General features: G+C 46.1%; 1 protein-coding gene across 1 annotated transcript in view; it reads left to right on the forward strand.

Annotated features, from left to right (window-relative positions):
• The first annotated feature begins 7560 nt into the window (after positions 1-7560).
• The window catches only part of LOC124008884, a 61214-nt gene continuing 45999 nt past the window's right edge, over positions 7561-22775 (forward strand). The window contains exon 1 of the mRNA XM_046320480.1: positions 7561-8062. Coding sequence (XP_046176436.1) covers positions 7561-8062 — 502 coding nt within the window. The remainder of the gene's footprint in view (positions 8063-22775) is intronic.

A 22775-nucleotide genomic window follows, 5' to 3' on the forward strand; every position in this document is an offset into this window, starting at 1 on the left:
TACGACAGATTTGGCAAGCTAGCCAGGAGATCAAAGGGGCCTGGGGGCGTTCCAGGCTGGTGACAGTGTCTTTGGACAAAATCACAAACGGGTGGCCACCCAGCTATATGAAAGGTAAGCTTGTTCTTACATAGTTGAATGTTTGTGTAAATTGGTTCAGTGATACCGTCCCAGCAAGAGGGGCGTCAAGTAGGTCTCTATTTAAATTTCCTAAAAATCCCAGTAAATGCTAAGAGATTGTTGAATTCAATGAACTGCATGCATGTGTGATTTTGTGGGTTGTTAAAAGTGAATTTATGTGTGCATGTGTAGGGACTAAGTGAGTAAAGGCTGTGAACCTTGCCGGATGTTGGGTGTTTAGCGGAGGGGGGGCTTGCACCTGCTCTGGTCGTTCAGACGGACCCGCATGTCTGGATTAGTGGGGAGGGTTGTTCCGTCTGATACTACTTGGCCGGGTTCGACTGTCTCGGGACCTGATTTGGGATGTGCGTAAACACAGCCCAGTCAACCTGAGCGGGCGACTTAGGTTGGGTGTGTGATTCGGGACTGCCCCTCTCGCTGGGCCAGCTCTGAGAAAAAATATTTTACAATAAAAATTATATATATATATAAAATAAATAAATAAAAACAACAGAGGTCTGCGTTGGATGGGTGAAAAGGGTATGAAGACAAACTGACCCGATTTGGCAGTAGTATTGTCATACCATGGAAAAAAACCTATAGGATATAAACCGGTTTGAGAGGCCATAGGTCATTTTAGGTAAAACGAGGTTTGTGAATGAACAAATGTGTGTAAACGCCTGATTGGATGGTTCTCTGTGTTGAGAAAGTGTATCACAGCAAGCTAGAATTGTGAAGTAAGAAATTGTGTGTGTGTGTATGCCAACTGATCAGGGAAAGGAATGAGCAAGCCCCTCTGTGACAGTTGACTGAGTGTAATGTCAGAAGGAGAGTGCATTTAACTCTTACTGAGAGGGGGATAGAATCAATGGATATTGGAAAAAATAAGGATAAGATAGAAACTACGTAAAGATATATATATATATATATATATATATATATATACACACACACTGACATAATAAATGTGTTGATAACTATTCTGGAATGCGTAGAACTTGTTAAAAAGTATTAAACAAGGCACATATAGTATAACGGTTTGTGAAGTAGAGAGAAAGAACACACAGGTAAGCACAAATTATACTGTGTGGTAAAAATTCACATAAAGAAATAGTGAAAACAAACACATAAAGTAACGAGGTATAGCCTAGGTATGACATTACAGCACTGTGAAGGACCGTAGGAGGAAGCAGGGCTCTGCACCAGGAGAGCCTGCGGGATAATAATAGCCTGAAGGAAAGGCAGAGGTGTCAGGTTACAGGAGCCAGAAGAGAGTGGGACTAGAGAAAATGATCAAGATAGGATAAATTAGGAATAAAAACAATAAGAAACAGTAGAATAGAATATAATAAGTAAGAACCAATAAGTAAAAAGTGTAGATATTATAAATAATTAAATTAAAAGGAAAAGTATCAGATAGAATTAAAACACTTAGTAAAGTTAAAAGAAACAGAGTAGACAACTGAAAAATTAATAGAACACCAGTAGAGATCTTAGGGGCGAGGCACCTCCTGAGCAAAAAATAAATAAATAGTGGCATGAAAACAAACGGACTGTTTCTCCCTGGAATATAGAGAGCCAAATTTAATACAGCCATGGAGTCCCTGAAAGAAGCACACGTTAATTCTAACAATTCGGCTTGAATATGAAAGAGCAAACTGGATAATGTAGGGCAACATTACCCGGTAAACAGGATAAATAAAATAAACAATTAAGGGAGGCAATTATGAATTGGAACAATCACATAAAACCATAATAACAAGCTCAATTTACCAGCGTTTTGATGTTAACATTCTACCATCAGAAAATACATTACGATGGGGGACAGATATGAATCTGCTTGCCCTCGCAGACGTGCGAGTGGTCAGCAGAGCTAGAGAATATCTCAGCATAAGAAATAGCTCCCTGTTTTAGATGAGGAGCTAATGGGTATGGGAAGAATGAGTGTGAGGTGACCCTGGAACTTAGTGCAGTAGCAGAGAATGCTTTTTCTTTGAGTTTGCATCTTTTAAATAAAAAATAAATAAAAAAGGCTACAACTAATCGTTTTGAGGTTAGTAAGAACTATATTTTCATCAAGCGGTGTATAGTCTCTGATCGATCAATAAGTGGTTCATGGAAATTACAGTTTATATGTGATGAAATACATACTAGATCACGTTTTACCTAACTTTAAGTAATCTACCGATGGGATTTACTAATGGTCTCACTTGGAATCATTTTGCACTAAAACAATAGTTTCTGTGGTGATAAAATACGTGGTTGATTTGTTATTAGCGTCAAAAGACGGGAAAATAAACGTATATGAAAAATCACCACCACGTATTTTAAAGTTAGTTCGAGGAAAAGAAAAATGTAACATATTTGGTGTTTTTCAATTTCTAAGGGAAAAAACCTGGGATCTGGAAGGAACTATGCGTTCTGTGCATGGCTAAACTCATCTCGCATGTTCAGAAAAACGTAAGGGGTTTTCAGTTTTGATAGACATTCTATACCGTCATTCTCTGAAAATGCTATTACGCTTATAGAATTAAATCAATGTATAAGTAACACTGTTGGCTTGCTGATTAAAAGGTAACATTGTGAATGCTAACGAAATGTACACTTTCTTTTCTAGAAAAGGGGGTTTCATTTTCTCTGGTCAAAATGTCCTTGGAGACTGCGATACTGAGGAAAGCAGTTAGTAATAGTCAGCCGCTTTAAAAGTAAAGGTATCTGGATACGGCTATAAATGGAGTTCCGGATAAGTGAGGCTAGTTCCTGTGCGTTCTTAACCTATGGTTCACTCTAGTAGGTGCACACCTTATACCGCAAAAAATATGTGTTAGTGGATTTAATTTGAAAGGGGTCATTTTCAATTCCGTTTCAAATTGGGTAAGCAGAAGGATTGAAATGTTTTTGAAAATGTTTTAAAACGTTTCTTAATAAGAAAACGGGAGTGGAAACATTTTAATGGTGTCAAATGCCCTGAACCCTAAGAATTTCCCGTGAAGACTGATCAACTTCACTGGAAATTGTTGGAACAGGTGGGATGTCATTATAAAATGACTAAGAAACACCCGTCTCTACTCAAAGTGTACAATTACTTTGAAATTATATTATTTCCTTAGGAAAATTATGAAGGGATGTAATTTTAAATTGACTAGTTACTCAAATAGGTTTATTTTTATTTAACATGTGGTCATAGGAAAAATGATCAGTTCCCTGGGGTTATGGTCTTTGGGTAAATACACACATGTGCTTTGTTCATTCTGCACATAGAAGGGAAGTATATGTTAACAGGGGATGACAGTTACTCCAAATGGTTTATGATATAAGTACTGGGATAATTTCATTTGGGTTTCAACACAAAATTTTCAGCATTGGAATATTGGAGTGTGGGTGTCTGCAAGGGTTATGTTGATAATTACATAATCTGAAACTCATCTGAGAGATTGCCAGTAGAATAAGGGAGTTATCATGGAAGGTGACGTCAGAATGCTTTAATGCATGGGAGAGATATTTTTATCACAACAAGTGTGTGAGAAGCTCAAACGCACCCTACTGGCTGAAGAGTGAGGGATAACTGTGTCTGATGGCCTGTGAACCATATCTGAAATAGACATGCTGGAATGATGTGTGTTGAATTAAGAAGGTGGAATTTAAGTTAAAGTAAGCACTAGGGACTGTTATTCTGAATTTGGGTTGGACAATTTATACAACTTTTTAGTTATGATTTGGATATAGAACTGTTTAAATTTAATAGGCCTAGGAAAGCTCTGGAAACTAATTCTGAGACAGGGAGGTTGACAGAATTTACAGAATATTAGATTAAGGGTTTTGTTTATTTTGTTTATTATGTCATTAGAATTTTAATGTTTTAAATTGTATCGATATAATTAATTGAATAAAAGGTTTATAGTCTGTTTTGCGATAACACCCAAGGATGGAGAAGAGACCAGGTTTACTTACATTAGGAGTAGTGGTAATTTTTTGCAAATATGCAGTTATCATTCATTTTTTATTATATATATAAAAAAAGAGAAATATATATGTATATATGTATATATTTTTCTTGGTTCGTCAATTTATTTTTGTTTTGAGGAACATAAGTGTATATTGTTCCTGAGGAGGGATAGATATAGATTAACTAGATATAAATTGACTAAAATTGATTTGAGAATGTTTTGGGAAATTAGGAGTAGTAACTTATATGATATGGGAACTTCATTGGGGATCTGAGGGGGATCATAAATTTACATTTACATTTACATTTAAGTCATTTAGCAGACGCTCTTATCCAGAGCGACTTACAAATTGGTGCAATCACCTTATGACATCCAGTGGGACACACTTAACAATAGTGCATCTAAAACTTAGGGGGGGTGGGGTGAGAGGGTTTACTTAACCTATCCTAGGTATTCCTTAAAGAGGTGGGGTTTCAGGTGTCTCCGGAAGGTGGTGATTGACTCCGCTGTCCTGGCGTCGTGAGGGAGTTTGTTCCACCATTGGGGGGCCAGGGCAGCGAACAGTTTTGACTGGGCTGAGCGGGAGCTGTACTTCCTCAGTGGTAGGGAGGCGAGCAGGCCAGAGGTGGATGAACGCAGTGCCCTTGTTTGGGTGTAGGGCCTGATCAGAGCCTGGAGGTACTGGGGTGCCGTTCCCCTCACAGCTCCGTAGGCAAGCACCATGGTCTTGTAGCGGATGCGAGCTTCAACTGGAAGCCAGTGGAGAGAACGGAGGAGCGGGGTGACGTGAGAGAACTTGGGAAGGTTGAACACCAGACGGGCTGCGGCGTTCTGGATGAGTTGAAGGGGTTTAATGGCACAGGCAGGGAGCCCAGCCAACAGCGAGTTGCAGTAATCCAGACGGGAGATGACAAGTGCCTGGATTAGGACCTGCGCCGCTTCCTGTGTGAGGCAGGGTCGTACTCTGCGGATGTTGTAGAGCATGAACCTACAGGAACGGGCCACCGCCTTGATGTTAGTTGAGAACGACAGGGTGTTGTCCAGGATCACGCCAAGGTTCTTGGCGCTCTGGGAGGAGGACACAATGGAGTTGTCAACCGTGATGGCGAGATCATGGAACGGGCAGTCCTTCCCCGGGAGGAAGAGCAGCTCCGTCTTGCCGAGGTTCAGCTTGAGGTGGTGATCCGTCATCCACACTGATATGTCTGCCAGACATGCAGAGATGCGATTCGCCACCTGGTCATCAGAAGGGGGAAAGGAGAAGATTAATTGTGTGTCGTCTGCATAGCAATGATAAGAGAGACCATGTGAGGTTATGACAGAGCCAAGTGACTTGGTGTATAGCGAGAATAGGAGAGGGCCAAGAACAGAGCCCTGGGGGACACCAGTGGTGAGAGCGCGTGGTGAGGAGATAGATTCTCGCCACGCCACCTGGTAGGAGCGACCTGTCAGGTAGGACGCAATCCAAGCGTGGGCCGCGCCGGAGATGCCCAACTCGGAGAGGGTGGAGAGGAGGATCTGATGGTTCACAGTATCGAAGGCAGCCGATAGATCTAGAAGGATGAGAGCAGAGGAGAGAGAGTTAGCTTTAGCAGTGCGGAGCGCCTCCGTGATACAGAGGAGAGCAGTCTCAGTTGAATGACTAGTCTTGAAACCTGACTGATTTGGATCAAGAAGGTCATTCAGAGAGAGATAGCGGGAGAGCTGGCCAAGGACGGCACGTTCAAGAGTTTTGGAGAGAAAAGAAAGAAGGGATACTGGTCTGTAATTGTTGACATCGGAGGGATCGAGTGTAGGTTTTTTCAGAAGGGGTGCAACTCTCGCTCTCTTGAAGACGGAAGGGACGTAGCCAACGGTCAGGGATGAGTTGATGAGCGAGGTGAGGTAAGGGAGAAGGTCTCCGGAAATGGTCTGGAGAAGAGAGGAGGGGATAGGGTCAAGCGGGCAGGTTGTTGGGCGGCCGGCCGTCACAAGATGCGAGATTTCATCTGGAGAGAGAGGGGAGAAAGAGGTCAGAGCACAGGGTAGGGCAGTGTGAGCAGAAGGTTATGATAGTGGAGGGGTGTTAGTTTCTAGAAATATGTATATTATTAGAGAAGATACCTCACAGAAAAGGAAGGACAGCTGGCTGTAAAAAATGTAGAAATATAAAATATAGAGACAATTCTAAAAAGAAAATTGAACATTACACAGATTATGGTAAAAGTGATAAGTGGTGGAATTCTGAACACTATAGCAAAAGTTTAAGAAACTTATGACTGAGTTTTGTTAGGATTGGATATTCTTCCAACTGGAAGACACTTGACTGATTACATGTTATTCTTACAGCAGTTGCTGTAGGGACCATAATTCGGCTATCATTATGTATAACTATATCAATGGCAGGAGGCAAGGTATTTGAGACAATGTTTACATAGGGCTGTTATTTAAATATTACAAATCCGTGATCTTGCTATAAGAAGAAAGTCTGTTGTCAGGAAATAACCCATGTGTTAGTGTGTATGTCCTCAGGAAAAAAACAGCACATAAGAGGCCAGATGGAAGGGCATGGGCTGAATTCTGGAGACTGAGTGTACATAAAGATACACCAGGCTGGAGGTATACCATACAGCACCTGCAATGGTAAAGATCGCTATGGCTCTACTCGGTGGGTTAATAATTCTCACAAAAAGTAAGGTCCAGCTGAATAATGGGTGAGCTTGAAAACACCATGACAGAGGAACCAAGTTAAAGAGAAAGACTAGATTCCACTGTAGACATACTGGGTTTGGTTTGGGAGCTACTTGTTTTATTTGTTAGTGCATCATGATGTGAAAAAGGATAGATGTTAGGGTAGTTGTACTCTAAACAACATGTTGAAGGCATTGATGTGAAAGCATATACAGTGTTAAATTACTTCAAGAGAAAGTGTTGATTAAGGATATGCATATGCTTATCAGTTGAAATGGAGCCGATGGAAACAAAATAAAAAATGACATGATTTGGGAACACCTCTCAGAACCTGGGGCCGAAAGAGGAAGACTGGGTAAAAGCAAGAGGAAGCTTATTAGAGCTTTTATTTTTGTGGAGTCCAGCAGAAAAGTATCCTGGAGGCATAGTCAGGTGAAGAGAGAGTGGGAATTGTCATGGTCTCAGATTTCGGTATTCGTGAATATATTTATGCATAACACATAACATTGTCAATACTGTTATGTTTTGTACTTTGCTTTCCAAGTCGTATGTTTAGGAACCTGAACCAGGACGAGAGGTTCCACGTCTGATGATCCAAGGGGACCAGAAGGGCCTTGTCCGGTGATACCAGGAGATCTGGTCTACATTCGAGTGTTCCGGAGGAAGTGGGATCGGCCAAGGAGAGAAGGACCCTACGAAGTGGCCAGAGCAACAAGAACGGCCGTCCAAGTGAAAGGAAGTCAGACGTGGTACCATCTGAACCACTGCACCAGAGTCCCATCAGAAACAAGGAGACAACCGCACAGCGATAAGAACACAGAGGATGCTGATTCAACAGGTGGGAGCCCGGAAGGAGCAGGAGCAGCAGAGGAGATTGAGACGCCGGGGAGGAGCCAAGGAACCAGCAGACCAAGTGGAAGCCAGGATACGACAAATGCACTGTCTGCTGCACCCAGAAAAGGACGAAGGAGAGACAACACTGGAGAAAAAGCCAGCAAACAATCAATATTCTCTCCAGTGGGGCCAGAGAGTCCAGGGTTGGAGGAAAATAACATGCCTGCTACTCCTAATGACATACATGTTGAGGCAGACCTCCCTGACAGAAGCCCTCCACAGTGGGACCCCAAAATACCACCTACAGAATGGGAACAACTCTTCCCTGAAATCGATGCCTATCCAGATGGAAGCGCAGTCCAGTCAGAGGAGGGAGCTCCAGGGGAAGGAACAGAAAGGGAGACCCCACAAGAAGGAGGAGAAGGAAGAGTCTCGCAGGCTGAAGAAGAGGTTTTCCCCACAATTGACTTTTCAGCTCTTGAATGGTCCCCGTAACAGACAATTGAAGTTAGAACAACGAAAGAATAATGACATTGCCATGACAAGAGCATCAGTAAACACTGGTACAGGAACAACAGACTCACACATAATCAAGAAGTATGGTGAAAGCAGGAAGAGAAGAGAGGAACCCGCTGAACAATCTAAGAAGACTGACAAGGTTAGCATTTCTGTTCCACCTCAAATCATAACAGAAACAGGAGAACAGAAGTCAATCTCAATCAAGAGGATCAAACCTCTGCCTGAGACTGCATTCTGTGGATGGACACACCATCAGACAAAGGGAGAAGTCATCTGGGACCCGAAAGGATGTGACCTGACGGTAACCAAAAAAGAAGACGAGTGGTTGCTTACCTTGAATAAGATCGAACATGCTAAAGGTGAAGAATTTATAGTTGAAATAGCAAGAACAAGGTTAACTGAAGGAAGTAGTGTAACTGTTATTAGAATTGGTCCTATGCCAATACCTGAACAGGAGGAGCCTGTGACAACCAGAACAACGACAACAACATTGGCAGCTGTTACAAAGACTACGGTAGTCACCACTAGGCTAATGTCTACTGCTCTTACCAAGCAGTCCACTGTACCCACAAAGAAACCCGAAGCATCAGAGTCAGGAGGTTTTTTAACTGACATTTGGAACTTTCTAGCAAACTAACAATCTACCTCGAGAAAAGGACATTGCGATTCCAACTGAGACTGTAACTCCAACTGATACTTTAACCCTAGAACTGTACAAGGACAAATCATTAAAGATATTAGTAAAAAATGAATGGTATAAATGGGCTCAATATAGAGAGACACTTGTCGAGCGTGTAGTGTGTGGAGTGAAGCAAAACTTTACTGGCTGTATCATGCATGAAATGCAGAGAGTGAAGTAAACATTGGACATTTGTATATTGACAGTAAAGTTGTCAGACTCCCTTATTCACCCACGCATTTACGTGGTGTCAGAAATGGGATTATGGCACAGGGATTGCTCTGTATCAACCACCTGGTTTTCAATGAAAACATTGTTGACAACTGGAAAAAGTTTAAGGAATGGCGGATATACTGGCAAAGAAATGTGACTTTGGTCCACTAACTGACAAACTGGTGTCGTGGAAATTTCCTTAATTACCAAATGATGAGAGAGCAAATCACACACCAGTCAGAGTTATGCTTAATCTTCACCTTTAATAGTAATTAAGCTTTTGCAATAGCATTTTGACTTTCAACATTTCAGTATCTCTCATGAAAAGTTGAGAGTGGTCAACATAATGGCAACTGAGATCTTTTATAGTAAAGTTCCACCCCCCTAGTCGACATGACAAACCACAGGTCTTAGGAACATTACACAAAGAAAGACTTTACTTCAGAGAGGAATATCTCCTAGCCAGACAGCATTGGCTATAAATTATCATTCAGTTTGCCCTCTTAGACGAAGTTCTTATCTCATTCTTGGTACCACTTAGTACTTGGTACCCAACTAATTCTGATTCATCCCCCACATTGGTTAGAGACTGTATTGTGTGGTATACAAAGTGACACTGTGCTCAAGCAACCTCAACATAAAAAATTAAATAATCAGCTGTTAATCTGTGCATGCTAAATGAGCAGTAAGAAAGGGGTACAAAGGAACTGAGGAGGGAGGCAGAGGTTTTTGTCATTCTAAGGTCCTGATGTGCACATCAGGGGTGGCAGTGTAGCCTAGTGGTTAGAGCGTTGGACTAGCAACCGGAAGGTTGCAAGTTCAAACCCCCGAGCTGACAAGGTACAAATCTGTCGTTCTGCCCCTGAACAGGCAGTTAACCCACTGTTCCTAGGCCGTCATTGAAAATAAGAATTTGTTCTTAACTGACTTGCCTAGTTAAATAAAGGTAAATAAATAAACATGTTGAACCAACAGGCTCCAGGAGTATAGTGACCTGTCTAACTACCAGTGGTATACCACATGAAACTGAACGAGTCAGTAATGCCCACAGTCTGTGCACCCAGAAAGGTGCCAGTGGCAAATGATTTGGAAAGGCACACACCTGTCTATATCAGGTCCCACAGTTGACAGTGCATGTCAGAACGAAAACCAAGCCATGAGGTCGAAGGAATTGTCCGTAGAGCTCCGAGACAGGATTGTGTCGAGGCACAGATCTGGGGAAGGGTACAAAAACATTTCAGCAGCATTTGAAGGTCTCCAAGAACACAGTGGCTTCCATCATTCTTAAATAGAAGAAGTTTGGAACCACCAGGACTCTTCCTAGAGCTAGCCACCTGGCCAAACTGAGCAATCGGGGTAGAAGGGTCTTGGTCAGGGAGGTGACCAAGAACCCGATGGTCACTCTGGCAGATCTTCAGAGTTCCTCTATGGAGATGAGAGAACCTTCCAGAAGGACAACCATCTCTACAGCACTCCACCAATCAGGTCATTATGGTAGAGTGGCCAGACAGAAGCCACTCCTCAGTAAAAGGCAGCCCACTTGGAGTTTGAAAAAAGGCACCCAAAGGACTCTCACACCATGAGCAACAAGAGACTCTGGTCTGATGAAACCAAGATTGAACTCTTCGGCCTGAATGCCAAGCGTCCCGTCTGAAGAAAACTTTGCACTATCCCTACGGTGAAGTTTGGATGTGGCAGCATCATGCTGTGGGGATGTTTTTCAGCAGCAGGTACAGGGAGACTTATCGAGGGAAAGGCGAACAGAGCAAAGTACAGAGAGATCCTTGATGAAAACCTTCTCCAGAGCGCTCATGACCTCAGACTGGGGTGAAGGTTCACCTTCCAACAGGACAACGACCCTAAGCACACAACCAAGGAGTGGCTTCAGAATAAGTCTCTGAGTGTGCTTGAGTGGCCCATCCATAGCCTGGACTTGAACCCGATCGAACATCTCTGGAGAGACCTGAAAATAGCTTTTCAGCTACGCTTCCCATCCAACCTGACAGATCTTGAGAGGATCTGTATAGAATGGGGGAAACTCCCCAAATACAGGTGTGCCAAGCTTGTAGCGTCATACCCAAGAAGACTCAAGACTGTAATCACTGCCAACGGTGCTTTAACAAAGTGCTGAGTAAAGGGTTTGAATACTTACGGAAATGTGATATTTCAGTAGTTTTTTTTACACATTTGCAAAAATGTCTAAACATGGTTTTTCTTTGTCATTATGGGGTACTGTGTGTAGATGGAAAATAATCACAAAATATATAAATCCATTTTAGAATAAGGCTGTAACATTACAAAATTTGGAACATTTGGAAGGGGTCTGAATACTTTCGAATGCACTGAATTTAAGGTGCCTTCGGGAAGAATTCAGACCCTTTGACTTTTCCCACATTTTGTTACTTTATACATTTTCTGTATTATGTATTTATTGTTGAAAATCATGTTTTAATGGATGAATATGTTGACACGACAAGCTATATTCTTACTTGACTGAGGAGAAAGAAAAAGGCAAAAAGTCTCTGCAAATAAAATGTACTATCATTTATATTAGTGATTTTAGTTGAAGTTGCATTAGTAATGGAAGTTGTACTGGTAGTTGTGTTCAGTATGGTGATAACCAGATCAATTCAAAGTCTGTTGATAATTACTATTTGTGATTCAGACGATTTACTGAATTATACATTGTGATCCAATATTCACATGCAAATCCTCATTTACACTTTGTCATTTAGCAGACGATCTTATTCAGAGCAACATGCAGGGACAAATTACAGATTTGTCAACTAGGTGGCACTGGGATTCAAACCACCAACACTCTTAACCACTAGGGTACTTTCCACCCTGTCATATCGTTGATAATAAAGAGATATATAATAATGCTCACAACTGAAAAGTAGGGCTTTCCAACTGAACTCCTTGGGACTACAAAAAAAGTGAGGTATGATGATGATTATGATGACTCATCCATCTTTTACAGTTACACTGAAGAGACTCTTATCTTAAGTGACTCAAAGATCATTTTTAGAATTCTATCTAGTTAGTGGGAAACTCAAACTAGATCAAAAACTCTGTAAAAATGTACTTTCTAAAATTATCCTATCTACACTGTAAGGCCAAAGGAGGTTATCATCAAATCAAATGTATTAGTCACATACACAGTTTACAGCAGGTATAAAAGGTGCAGCAAAATGCCAACTATCAATACGTACAGCAAAAGATATAAACATCCCTGGATGCAGGGGGAGTCTCCTCCTCTCTGGCGGTGTCTCTCCTGAGGATGTCAAGTCTTTGTGGACACTCTCCAGGCCAGATGTTGCACTGACTGCATCAACCAATGGTTCCGTTCCACTTCATCAATAGCGCAGTCAGGCATCTATCCAGGCGTTGTGAGATCTGAGATCTGGTATTGTCTGCAATGTAGTCAGTCTGGAACGTGGCCAAAGTCTCCTCCTCAGCGTGCTAAATGTGTTCCTACACCTGTTTAACCCCAACATGAGTCCCAAATGGCACCCTATTTTGTATAGTGCACTACTTTGACCAGGGCCTTGTGGGCCTTGTGTGCCCTGGGCAAAGGTAGTGCACTAAATATGTAATAGCGTGTAGAATAGCAGGGGATTAGCTTTAAAAAGGGAAGATTCTCCCAGCCTCATTACAAAATGTGTAGAGTAGCATGAGATTAGCTATAAAACTGCAAATGTTTATCTCTGCTCCATGACAGTTTGTGTGGAATTTCAGGACATTAGGTAGTGCACTAAATAGGGAGTAGGGTGCCATTTTGATATGCAGTCCGAGGCTAGCATCAGCCAGGTGGTAATTTTGGCTACTAATGGTCCATAACACAGGTGTGTGTGTATTTTCTCTCTCTGTGTGTGCGTGTGCGTCTGTATGTGTGAGTGTGTATTTGGTAATGTTCCACAAAGTCCCCCCATGGATTATGAACTGGTCATATGGTTACTTGAGGTCAGACCAAACACACACACAGGCTGAAATCATCTAGAACAAATTGTAAATGCAACAAGTACTGATACTGTATACTGATACTGTATCATATAATAGCACTCAGCTTTGCAAAAAAAAATATTTTAGACATTTATGGTGCTACATATATTTTAAAGGTTATTTATACAGAACATTTGTGTAAAACATAATATAATCTTTATTTATGATTGAATGACAATATTTTAGGTTGACAATAATTATATAACACAATTTCTGATAAATCAAATGCTTTTGTTTTATTTTCCTGTAAGTAAAATCAGGATTATGCCTCTACTGCCACCTCTCCCCCCTGTTCCCTGGGTGCCGATGACGTGGATGTTGATTAAGGCAGCCCCCAGCACCGCTCTGATTCAGAGGGGTTAAGTTAAATGCTGAAGACACATTTCAGTTGAATACATTCAGTTGTACAACTGACTAGGTATCCCCCTTTACCTTTTCCTTTCACTCCCCAGATAGGATATGAGCACGTAAGATATGTCAAAAGTAAGTAAGATGGCGCTGACAAAGATGGTCGCCTTGCTTCGAGTTCTTAGGAAACGATGCAGTATTTTTTTTAAATGTATTGTAATGACCCGACTAGATCATAAAGGAACAATTGTCCAGACAGAGGCTTGAGTTTACGAATTGACGGTTTATTACACCAACTTTACACAGGCTACTGTTTGGGCCGTAGCACACGCCAAATAGATGACACAAGCCAATCGTGACCTTCTCTTGTGAAGCCCAGACGTAAGAGAGAGAGAACAAAAGCTGAACCTGGTCTTAACTTCCAATGCTCCACCCCCCTGCCCAACCCCCCTCCACGCCACTCCACCAACCACCAGGATGCCCGGCATCAGAACATTCCAGGCATTCCCGTGATTGGCAGATAGCAGGTTGATTGACAGGTTGGACCCCGCGAACACCGTGTACTGGTCAGTACAACACGACCACCTCCTAGCCTAACACATAACACACAGCTGTCTGTGCGGGTCGCTACACAGCCCCCCCACCACAAAGTCCCTCGTCCCCGAGGGAACAAACAAAGTCTCTGAAGCGACCCGGAGGTCTCCTTTGCCTGCGTGGTCGTGATGGTCGCAGAGTGCCCCTCTGGGACCCAGGGGATGAAGGCAGGGGTATGGGTGACAAGGAAGCGGGAACGGGTAATACAGTCCGTGGCTCTGGGGAACCACGCGGTGACACAGGGGGGGAGACAGGGGGAGTGGGCTGTCTGGAGCCTTGTCTGCGGCACCTGAGGGTGGGTGCCTGGAGAATGTCATTGCCAGAGAGGGGAATTGTGGGGGTTCCTGGGGTTTGAGGAGAAGAGGCCCCTCTGTATGGGGCTAACCTGTCCCGGTGCAGTGCCACCTTTCTCCCCTGGGAGGAAGCTGCACCCGGTACACAACCTCCCCTACCCTCTCCAGGACACTGCAGGGTCCCACCCAGTGACTGTCCAACTTGGGGCATCTGCCTTTTTTCCTTAGGGGGCTGTAGACCCAGACCAGCTCCCCAGCCACAAAGTGCCTTCCCGGGTGTGCACGTCATAGTTCCTTTTCTGCCTCACACCTGCATTCACCAGCTGCTCTCTGGCGAAGGTGTGGGCTGTCTCCAGGCGGTCCTGGAGTCTCCGGGCATACTCCGGCCCCGGAGGAACATGAGGGCTATCCAGGGGCCGACCAAACGCCATCTCCGCAGGGGTGCGGATCTCTCCCCAGCATGAGGAGGGCAGGCGTGCAGGAAGTGGAGTCTTGGACAGCGGAGCGGCATGCCATGAGGACCATAGGCAGGTGCTTGTCCCAGTCACGCTGGTGTTTGGAAGAGACGATGGCCAGCTGCTGTCCAAGCGTTTTGTTGAAGCGCTCCACAAGGCCATCACTTTGAGGATGGAGAGGAGTAGTGCGGGTCTTGTGCATACCCAGCCTCTCACACATGGTGGCGAACACACGGGACTCAAAGTTTCTGCCTTGGTCGCTGTGGATGGACTCTGCAGCTCCAAACCTGCTGAACATCCCCGCTGTCAGGGCGTCGACGATGGTCTCTGCCTCCTGGTCAGGCAGAGCATAGGCCTCGGGCCATTTTGTGAAATAGTCCATGGCCGTGAGCACCCAGCGGTTTCCACTGTCTGTGGTGGGGAACGGCCCAACTACATCCACTCCCACCCTCTCCATGGGAGCCCCCACTGGGAACTGTTGTAGCTGAGCATGAGAGCGGCCTGGGGGCCCTTTCTCGCTGTGCAGTTGTCACAGCGGCGACAAAAGTCCTCCACATCCCTCTTGTGCTGCCCCCAGTAGAAGCCCTGACGGAGACGGCGCAGTGTTTTGTGACCCCAAAGTGTCCAGTCCCCACCCCCCATGAGTACTCTGGAGCACAGCCTCCCGCAATGCTTTTGGGACCACCACCTGCCACCTCTCCTCTCCCGTAGCTGACTCCTTCCATGCCCGCTGTAGCACGCCATCAGCCAGCCGCAGTCTCTCAAACTTCGACCACAACCCTTTGGTCGCGAGTGAGAGCGCTGTCACCTCTTCCCATGGTGGCCTCACCTGCGCCTCTACCCACTGTAGCACTGGCTGTAGGTCTGTGTCCCGTCCCTGCTGCTGCCGCCATTCAGCCACGTCGACAGTCTGCAGCTCACAGCAGACAGGCCCGCTCGCCCGACACACTGTGGCACAGACACCCTCCTCTGCCCGCAGCTCTCTCCCGTCCCTCTCTCCGTTCACAGTGGCGGCAGCCGTCTGCAGTACAGGGCCGACGGGACATGGCGTCGGCGTTGGAGTGGCGTGCCCCTGCCCTGTGCACCACCGTGAAGTCATACGGCTGAAGCTCCTCCAACCAGCGTGCCACCTGCCCCTCTGGCTCTCTGAAAGACATGAGCCACTGGAGAGCAGAGTGGTCAGTCCTTACAGTAAAGGGCAGACCACCCAGGTAGTACTTGAAGTGTTTGACGGAAGCCACAACAGCCAAGAGCTCCCGCCGGGTGACACAGTAGCGGCGCTCATGTTTGTCAAATGTTTTGCTGAAGTACGCCACCACTCTCTCCCCTCTGGCCCCACCTGGGCCAGCACCCCACCCATGCCCACATTGCTCGCGTCTGTGTCCAGGATAAAGGGCAAGGTGAGGTCAGGGGGCGAGCACGGGGCCTCGATCAGTGCACGTTTGAGGGTGTTGAACGCCTCCTCACACTCCACTGTCCAAGTGAAAGCCTTGTCCTTCGGCAGCAGGCGGTTCAGTGGAGCAGCAACGCTTGAGAAGCCCCGTACAAACCTCCTGTAGTACGAGGCCAGGCCCAGGAAGCTCTTCAGCTGACGCTGGTCGGTGGGGGTGGGCCAGTCTCTGACAGCCCCTACCTTGTCCTCCATGGTGCTGATCCCCTCCTTCCCCACTCGGTGGCCCAAGAAGGACACCTCTCTCCTCATGAAGTGGCACTTCTCGGGGTGGAGCTTCAGACCTGCGGCAGCCACCCTCTCCAGCACACGCCGTAGCGCCCCCAGGGCTGACTGGAAGGAGCTGCCATGGGCCAGGATGTCATCGAGGTATACCAGACACTGCTGTCGGGGGATGCCATCCAGCACCCTGTCCATCAAACGCTCAAAAGTAGCTGGAGCGTTGCACAGGCCAAAGCACAGGACCTTGAACTGCCAGTGTCCTCTGTTAGTGGAGAACGCAGTTTTGGCTCTGGCCTCTGGGGAGAGGGGCACCTGCCAGTAGCCACTGCGGAGGTCTAGTGAGGAGAACCAGGAGGACCCCTAACCAGGTCCAGCGACTCATCGATACGTGGTATGGGGTATGAGTCCTTCCTGGTTACCTCATTCAGCCGCCTGTAGTCCGCACAGAACCTCAGCTTGCCCCCCTTCTTCGGAACCATGACGACTGGCGCCGCCCAGGGGCTGTCTGAGGGCTCAATGAAGTCTGCCCGCTGCATCTCCAACACAGCCTTGTCTGCCGCCTCCTGGCGTGCCAGCGGGATACGGCGGGGACGCATCTTGATGGGTCGAGCATCACCTGTGTCGATCTCATGCTGCACCAGATGAGTCTGACCCACCTCTTCCTCACTCAACGCAAAGCTGTCTCTGAATTCAAACAGCAACTGCCACAACCGTTCCTGCTGCTCAGGGTCAAGACCAACACAGTTCCTCCCCATATCTCCCTCACTGCAGACAGTGTCCTCTCCTCTCCCATCTGGGGTAGCTGGGCTGGGGGATGCGACCCGGGCTCACAGAGGGCTGTGTCATGGAGGTAGCTGGGGAATGTAACACACCGCTGTAGGTGACAGGGGGACTGGGGAAAAGTCACACACAGCTGTGGGGGAGGGGCGCAGCCATGAGTCTCTGCTGCTTTAACTGTTGGAGTAAAGGGTTTGTTGGGTTGAGTGAATGTGACATTAGGGGGCCATGGTGACTTCCGTCCCTCCCTGGAAGCTCAGTGTGCCCCTATTTAGGTCTAACTGGCAGCCTGTGCTCCTAAGAAAGTCCAACCCCAGGATACAAGGGTCCTGCACAGCCGCCACCCACACAGGATGACGCACAGTCCTGCCCCCTACTGTCAGAGTCATTATTCCCTTCCCTTTCATGGGTGCCAGCTCACCTGTGACTGTGCGGAGCTGCACAGTTGTAGGCTCACACTGAGTCCAACCTGGCACAATATCTGGCCTCACCAGGGTTACTGTGGAACCAGTGTCCACCAGGGCGGAGCAGGGCACCCCCTCCACAGTGACAGGGACATGACAAAAGTCCCCAACACAGGTCCGGCCCACCACAACAACAGGCTCCATCCGCTTGCCCTCGTCTGCTTCTGGGGGAAGTGGAGCCTTGCTTCCCCGTCTGTGCCGGTGGGCTCCTCCAGAAGATGATGGTGGTTGGGATAGAAAGCTAGGGGTCCGCACTACCCGGTCTATGCGGACCCCGAGCCGTTTCCCTGAGCTCTGGGGGACATGGGGCAAACTCGGCGCAGATGGCCTGGCTGGCCACAACCCCAGCAGACCCGGTGACCAGGGCGTGTGTTTCGTTCCGCCTGTAGCGACACAGCACGAATGAGTTTTGTCATTTCGGCCACCCAAGCAGGCTTTTCCGGCTCCGGGCTGCTCTGCCCCCCAGCTCGCACAGAGGGTGTGTCTCCCTGCACCCCCACCAAAGCCCCAGCTGAAGCCCCAGCCCACACCAGCTCCCTCTCCAAAGCCATCTCCAAGGCTGTCTGCAATGACTCAGGATGAGCCAGCTGGGTCTGTATGCGCAGCTCCGTAGGAGAGAGCGCCTGTATGAACTGGTCCCGTGCTAGCTCGCTCTGCACGGAGGGGGGCATGTGAGCATATGCCCGCCGAGAGAGGCTCTCAATGTCATTAGCTAGCACCCGTAGAGGCTCTCCAGGCTGCCTGCGTCTATTACTCAGTTCGGAGCGCAGTAGCCCGGGCTGTACACACTGTCCATAGCGCCTCCTCAGTGCTCCCACTAAAGCCCCATAATCATGCCTGTCCTCGGGCTAATCAATATCAAACAGGCCAGAGCTTCATCCGTGAGGCATAAAGCCAACTGCAGTGCCCTTTCTTCATCCGACCACCCCTAAAATGAGCTAACAGTTCAAACTGAGCATGAAAAGCTTCCCAATCCGCCTTACCGGAATACTTCGGGGTCTTAACAGATACGGACGCAGCCGGGAACTGGGCGCCGCCATGTTTGTTTACATCCTGAGCCCCAGATTCCTCATCACGCCGCGTCAACGTCACCACTTCGGTCCGCCCACCAGAATCCGCGCGAAATACATTCGACGAAGCACTCATGCCCGCTTCAGCCGCCATCGCTCTAACGTCCTCCCTCAAGCGGCCTCTGCGCTCCGACGCCCTGGCGATCTCCTCAGACAGAGCCCCGACGTCCATTCACATGCAGTTCCTTGGCCATAATCGTCCCCTACCTCCACCTTCACTTTCGGATTCCCTCGAAGCATTTTCCATCTCCGTTCTCACCTACGGTAGCTAGCCACATAAGTCAGCTAGCTAGCTGGCTAACTTGTATCAACGTTTTTACTTCTGACACCAATGTAATGACCCGACTAGATCATAAAGGAACAATTGTCCAGACAGAGGCTTGAGTTTACGAATTGACGGTTTATTACACCAACTTTACACAGGCTACTGTTTGGGCCGTAGCACACGCCAAATAGATGACACAAGCCAATCGTGACCTTCTCTTGTGAAGCCCAGACGTAAGAGAGAGAGAACAAAAGCTGAACCTGGTCTTAACTTCCAATGCTCCACCCCCCTGCCCAACCCCCCTCCACGCCACTCCACCAACCACCAGGATGCCCGGCATCAGAACATTCCAGGCATTCCCGTGATTGGCAGATAGCAGGTTGATTGACAGGTTGGACCCCGCGAACACCGTGTACTGGTCAGTACAACACGACCACCTCCTAGCCTAACACATAACACACAGCTGTCTGTGCGGGTCGCTACAGTATTATTTCTTACATTGTTACCCCAGGAAATCTTAAGTCATATTACATACAGCCGGGAAGAACTATTGGATATAAGAGCAACGTCAACTTACCAACATTACTGTTACGTTCCCCAGTTTCTGTGTTGTTGTGGGATTGTATGCGTGTGTGTTTCAGGAAATGGCTTCCTGTATTTCTAAAGCAGCTGATTGGTCGGCCCCATCGCTGATTGGAGCTCTGACCCCTCCCTCTCGTCAGCAGATACAGCTGTCTTCAATTACCAACTCCTTCTCCAGCTTGATAAAAGCCAATGTTCCTTCATCAGAGGGGAGAGTTTCTTGTTATGTCCTGTGTTTTTTATTTATTTTTTATTTATTTTTTATTTATTTATTTTTATTATTATTATTTTTATTATTATTATTTTTTTTATATTGTTATGTAGCTGCTCCTTCAGAGGTATGTGTATGAAAATAGGACTTAGTGTTTGTGCTTATTGACCATTTTCACTTAAAGTATTGGTCAATTATTCTGTTTCATTTGTTCCCAGTAGGGGAAGGGGAACACACCTTGGGAGTGTTTAGGCAAGAGTCCTGCTGGCTTACATAACCTGTAGTATTTAATCTGTCTATTCACACTAGGTAAGACCTGGACGGACCACCCCCTGTATTTTGGTTAGCGAGCCAGGTGGTGCTAAAGGTTAGGTGGGAAGGCAGGTAAGGTAGGAGAGGGACTTACTTTTACTTACTTTGCTTTGGTTCCATCCTGCCCCTTTTCCCCACATTACAGTGTTCAGGAATAATAAATTCCCTGTAAATGGTATTTTTCTATACCTCTGTCTTCCTTCCACTGACCTACAATCACATACTCTTTTTTCACTCCATGGGGAGTTGAGATATAGCAGGGTGTTGTGTTCCTCCAAGAGGCGTATGTAACAATTACAACTTTCCTGAAGCGGGTCCTCTGTTCGGACCACCACCCTGGGAAATGGATCTAATACCAGTAGTTGACCCAAATCAACGGCACCACAGAAGAGGCAGATTAAGTGGCCACCTGTTCAATCTATTCTGAAACCCATCAATCAGAAAATCAACCACTCAAAGCTCTGTCTTAATACAGTGCTCAGGGTATACCAGTGTGTTTTAATTTCCTGCTACACAAAGCAATGTAAAATAAGGTGCTAACATTGATCTTTATTGATTTTTAGTGCAAACAATGATCTGTAATGCTAACAATGATCTCCATGAGATGAGTCACAAATCCTCCCAGTGTCACGTTTTTCCTTATGTAGATTGGTGGGTTTGGATGTCTCCTGTTTTAGCGAGGATGACGTTTCGGTAAACTTTGTTCTCATCTTTTTTTCCCCCAACCATTTTGTTATTTGGCGCAAGTGAGATTCGTCATCGTTCTTATCAAGACAGGAAAGAAGCCCAGGGAAAGTAAATGGCCTTTTCTTCTTTGAGCTTCTGGAGGGGTACACCTATTGCAGACTGAGTGTATAGGTGTGCATGTCACCACGTATTTGTGGTAGCAGTTCTTGACACCACTCAAAGTAATGTGGGTAATCTTCTGTTTCTGTCTTTGAGTAAGTCAGTTAATGGTTTAAAAAAACTCCCCTCTCCCTCATCCCTGAGGCTGAGTGACTGTCCGATTGATGAAAAAGGAGTCAGCTGACATTTCCATGGTAAGGACCTTTTGCCAGTTTTTGTCAAGAGACAAGTGAGTCAAAAACAATTGTCAACCTGTAGATGACGGTTAAAGACGTGAGACTTTGGTCATAACGTCTTGCATATCTGCTTCCTGATCATTTTCAGCAGCCCTTTGATCGTCTTTGAAAACCACAAAGGCGGTTTCTGCCAGTTCCGAAATGTCTTGTGCAGAGATGGGAAGAACTTGGACCCTGCTCTTCAAATGGTTGTTGATCCTGCTCTTCAAATGCTTATTGTATACGTGCCCCAGTGTATCAGCAAAAAAATGAAATTTGAACTCTTGTTTTTTTCCTTCTCCGCTTCAACATAATCCTTCATCTCAATGTAAAAAAACTAGCAAGAGCTGGAGTGAAAAAGGGGTTTGCATTAACTTCTCTGGCGCTAATCGTAAAACAGACACACAATTTCATTTGGATACTTTGGCTTCAATAACTTGAATCAACCTGAAACTTCCCACTTCTCCCGTTTCCCTTTTCGTTAGCATGTCTCTTCCAAAAACCAGTTTACATTCTGCGTTCTGACAATCATCCACAGTGATTTCCCTCTTTAGTGTATCTTTGATGAAGGCCAGCAAATATTGCTGCACCTCTTCTCCATAAGTTTGTCAGGAAGGTCCTTGCAGTATCACACCTGCCATAGCCAATAACACCACACACAGCTGTGCAATCAGTGGGTGAGCCATGCTGACTGCAGCAGACATTGAGACTCCAGAAGGTGGGATCCAGAGACGTAGGCATTCACCAGTGATAAGAAAGCAAGAAGTTAGAAGACCAAAAAATTCCTATTTTTCCTGACATCTCCCGAAAAGGTACACATTTTTTGAACATAATCTCCACTAAAATGTTCTCTCATTATCTTAAAGTCATGAAACCAGCAGTCGGAGCACAGTGTTCGGGTGGCCTTTTTCTGCCTGCAGCGAAAAGCTGAATCACCTGCTTGGCGATAGCGGTGATATCTGAGGTAGGGCCTGTTAGAACAGCACACCTCAGTGTTTTCCTCATGTCCCAGAGAACCTGCTTGGCCAGAGTGGTTCCTCCGCTGCCTGGCTGATGCAACAGATTCATGGTAAAAGGCAGGTCACCCTTATGCCATTTCTGAATATTTTGTATCAACTCATCGTAACCATCTCTTTTGATAAAGGGTGTTGCTTTACAAGTTGACATTGCTCTTTCAGCCCAGTAGAGGTTAAGCCGTTGAGGTGGGGCTCCTCTGTAAAAATCGACCTCGGTCTTCTTAGCTACTGCTGAGTCTATGTCCTCTTCTTCAAATGCATTTGAGTACAAAACATCCAGAAGTTCAATGGAATCCCTGATTTCACTTCCAACACACATTTCACGACCGCGGGCATTGGACAGAGATGACCCCTTGTTGTGTACCATCTTTACTGTGTCCCGCCTCAAGTGGAAACCAGAAATGAACAGTTTCCTGAATACTAGTTGTACCTTATGTGGTGGTATGGACTCTGATAAAGGAGACGGTAATGTTTCAGTAAGAATGTCGAAGGGCAACCTGTTGGGGACACCCGTTCCCAGCTGGGACCTCCCCCCCACACCCTCAGCTGGAATGTGGCGCATGGAACGCAAAAATATTCCTAAAAATATTTAACCTCCACACATTAACAAGTCCAATAGCTCAAATGAAAGATAAACAAGTTGTTTATCTACCCAGCAAGTCAGATTTCTA

Source organism: Oncorhynchus gorbuscha, linkage group LG21 (genome assembly GCF_021184085.1).
Source record: "Oncorhynchus gorbuscha isolate QuinsamMale2020 ecotype Even-year linkage group LG21, OgorEven_v1.0, whole genome shotgun sequence".
Lineage (NCBI taxonomy): Eukaryota > Metazoa > Chordata > Actinopteri > Salmoniformes > Salmonidae > Oncorhynchus > Oncorhynchus gorbuscha.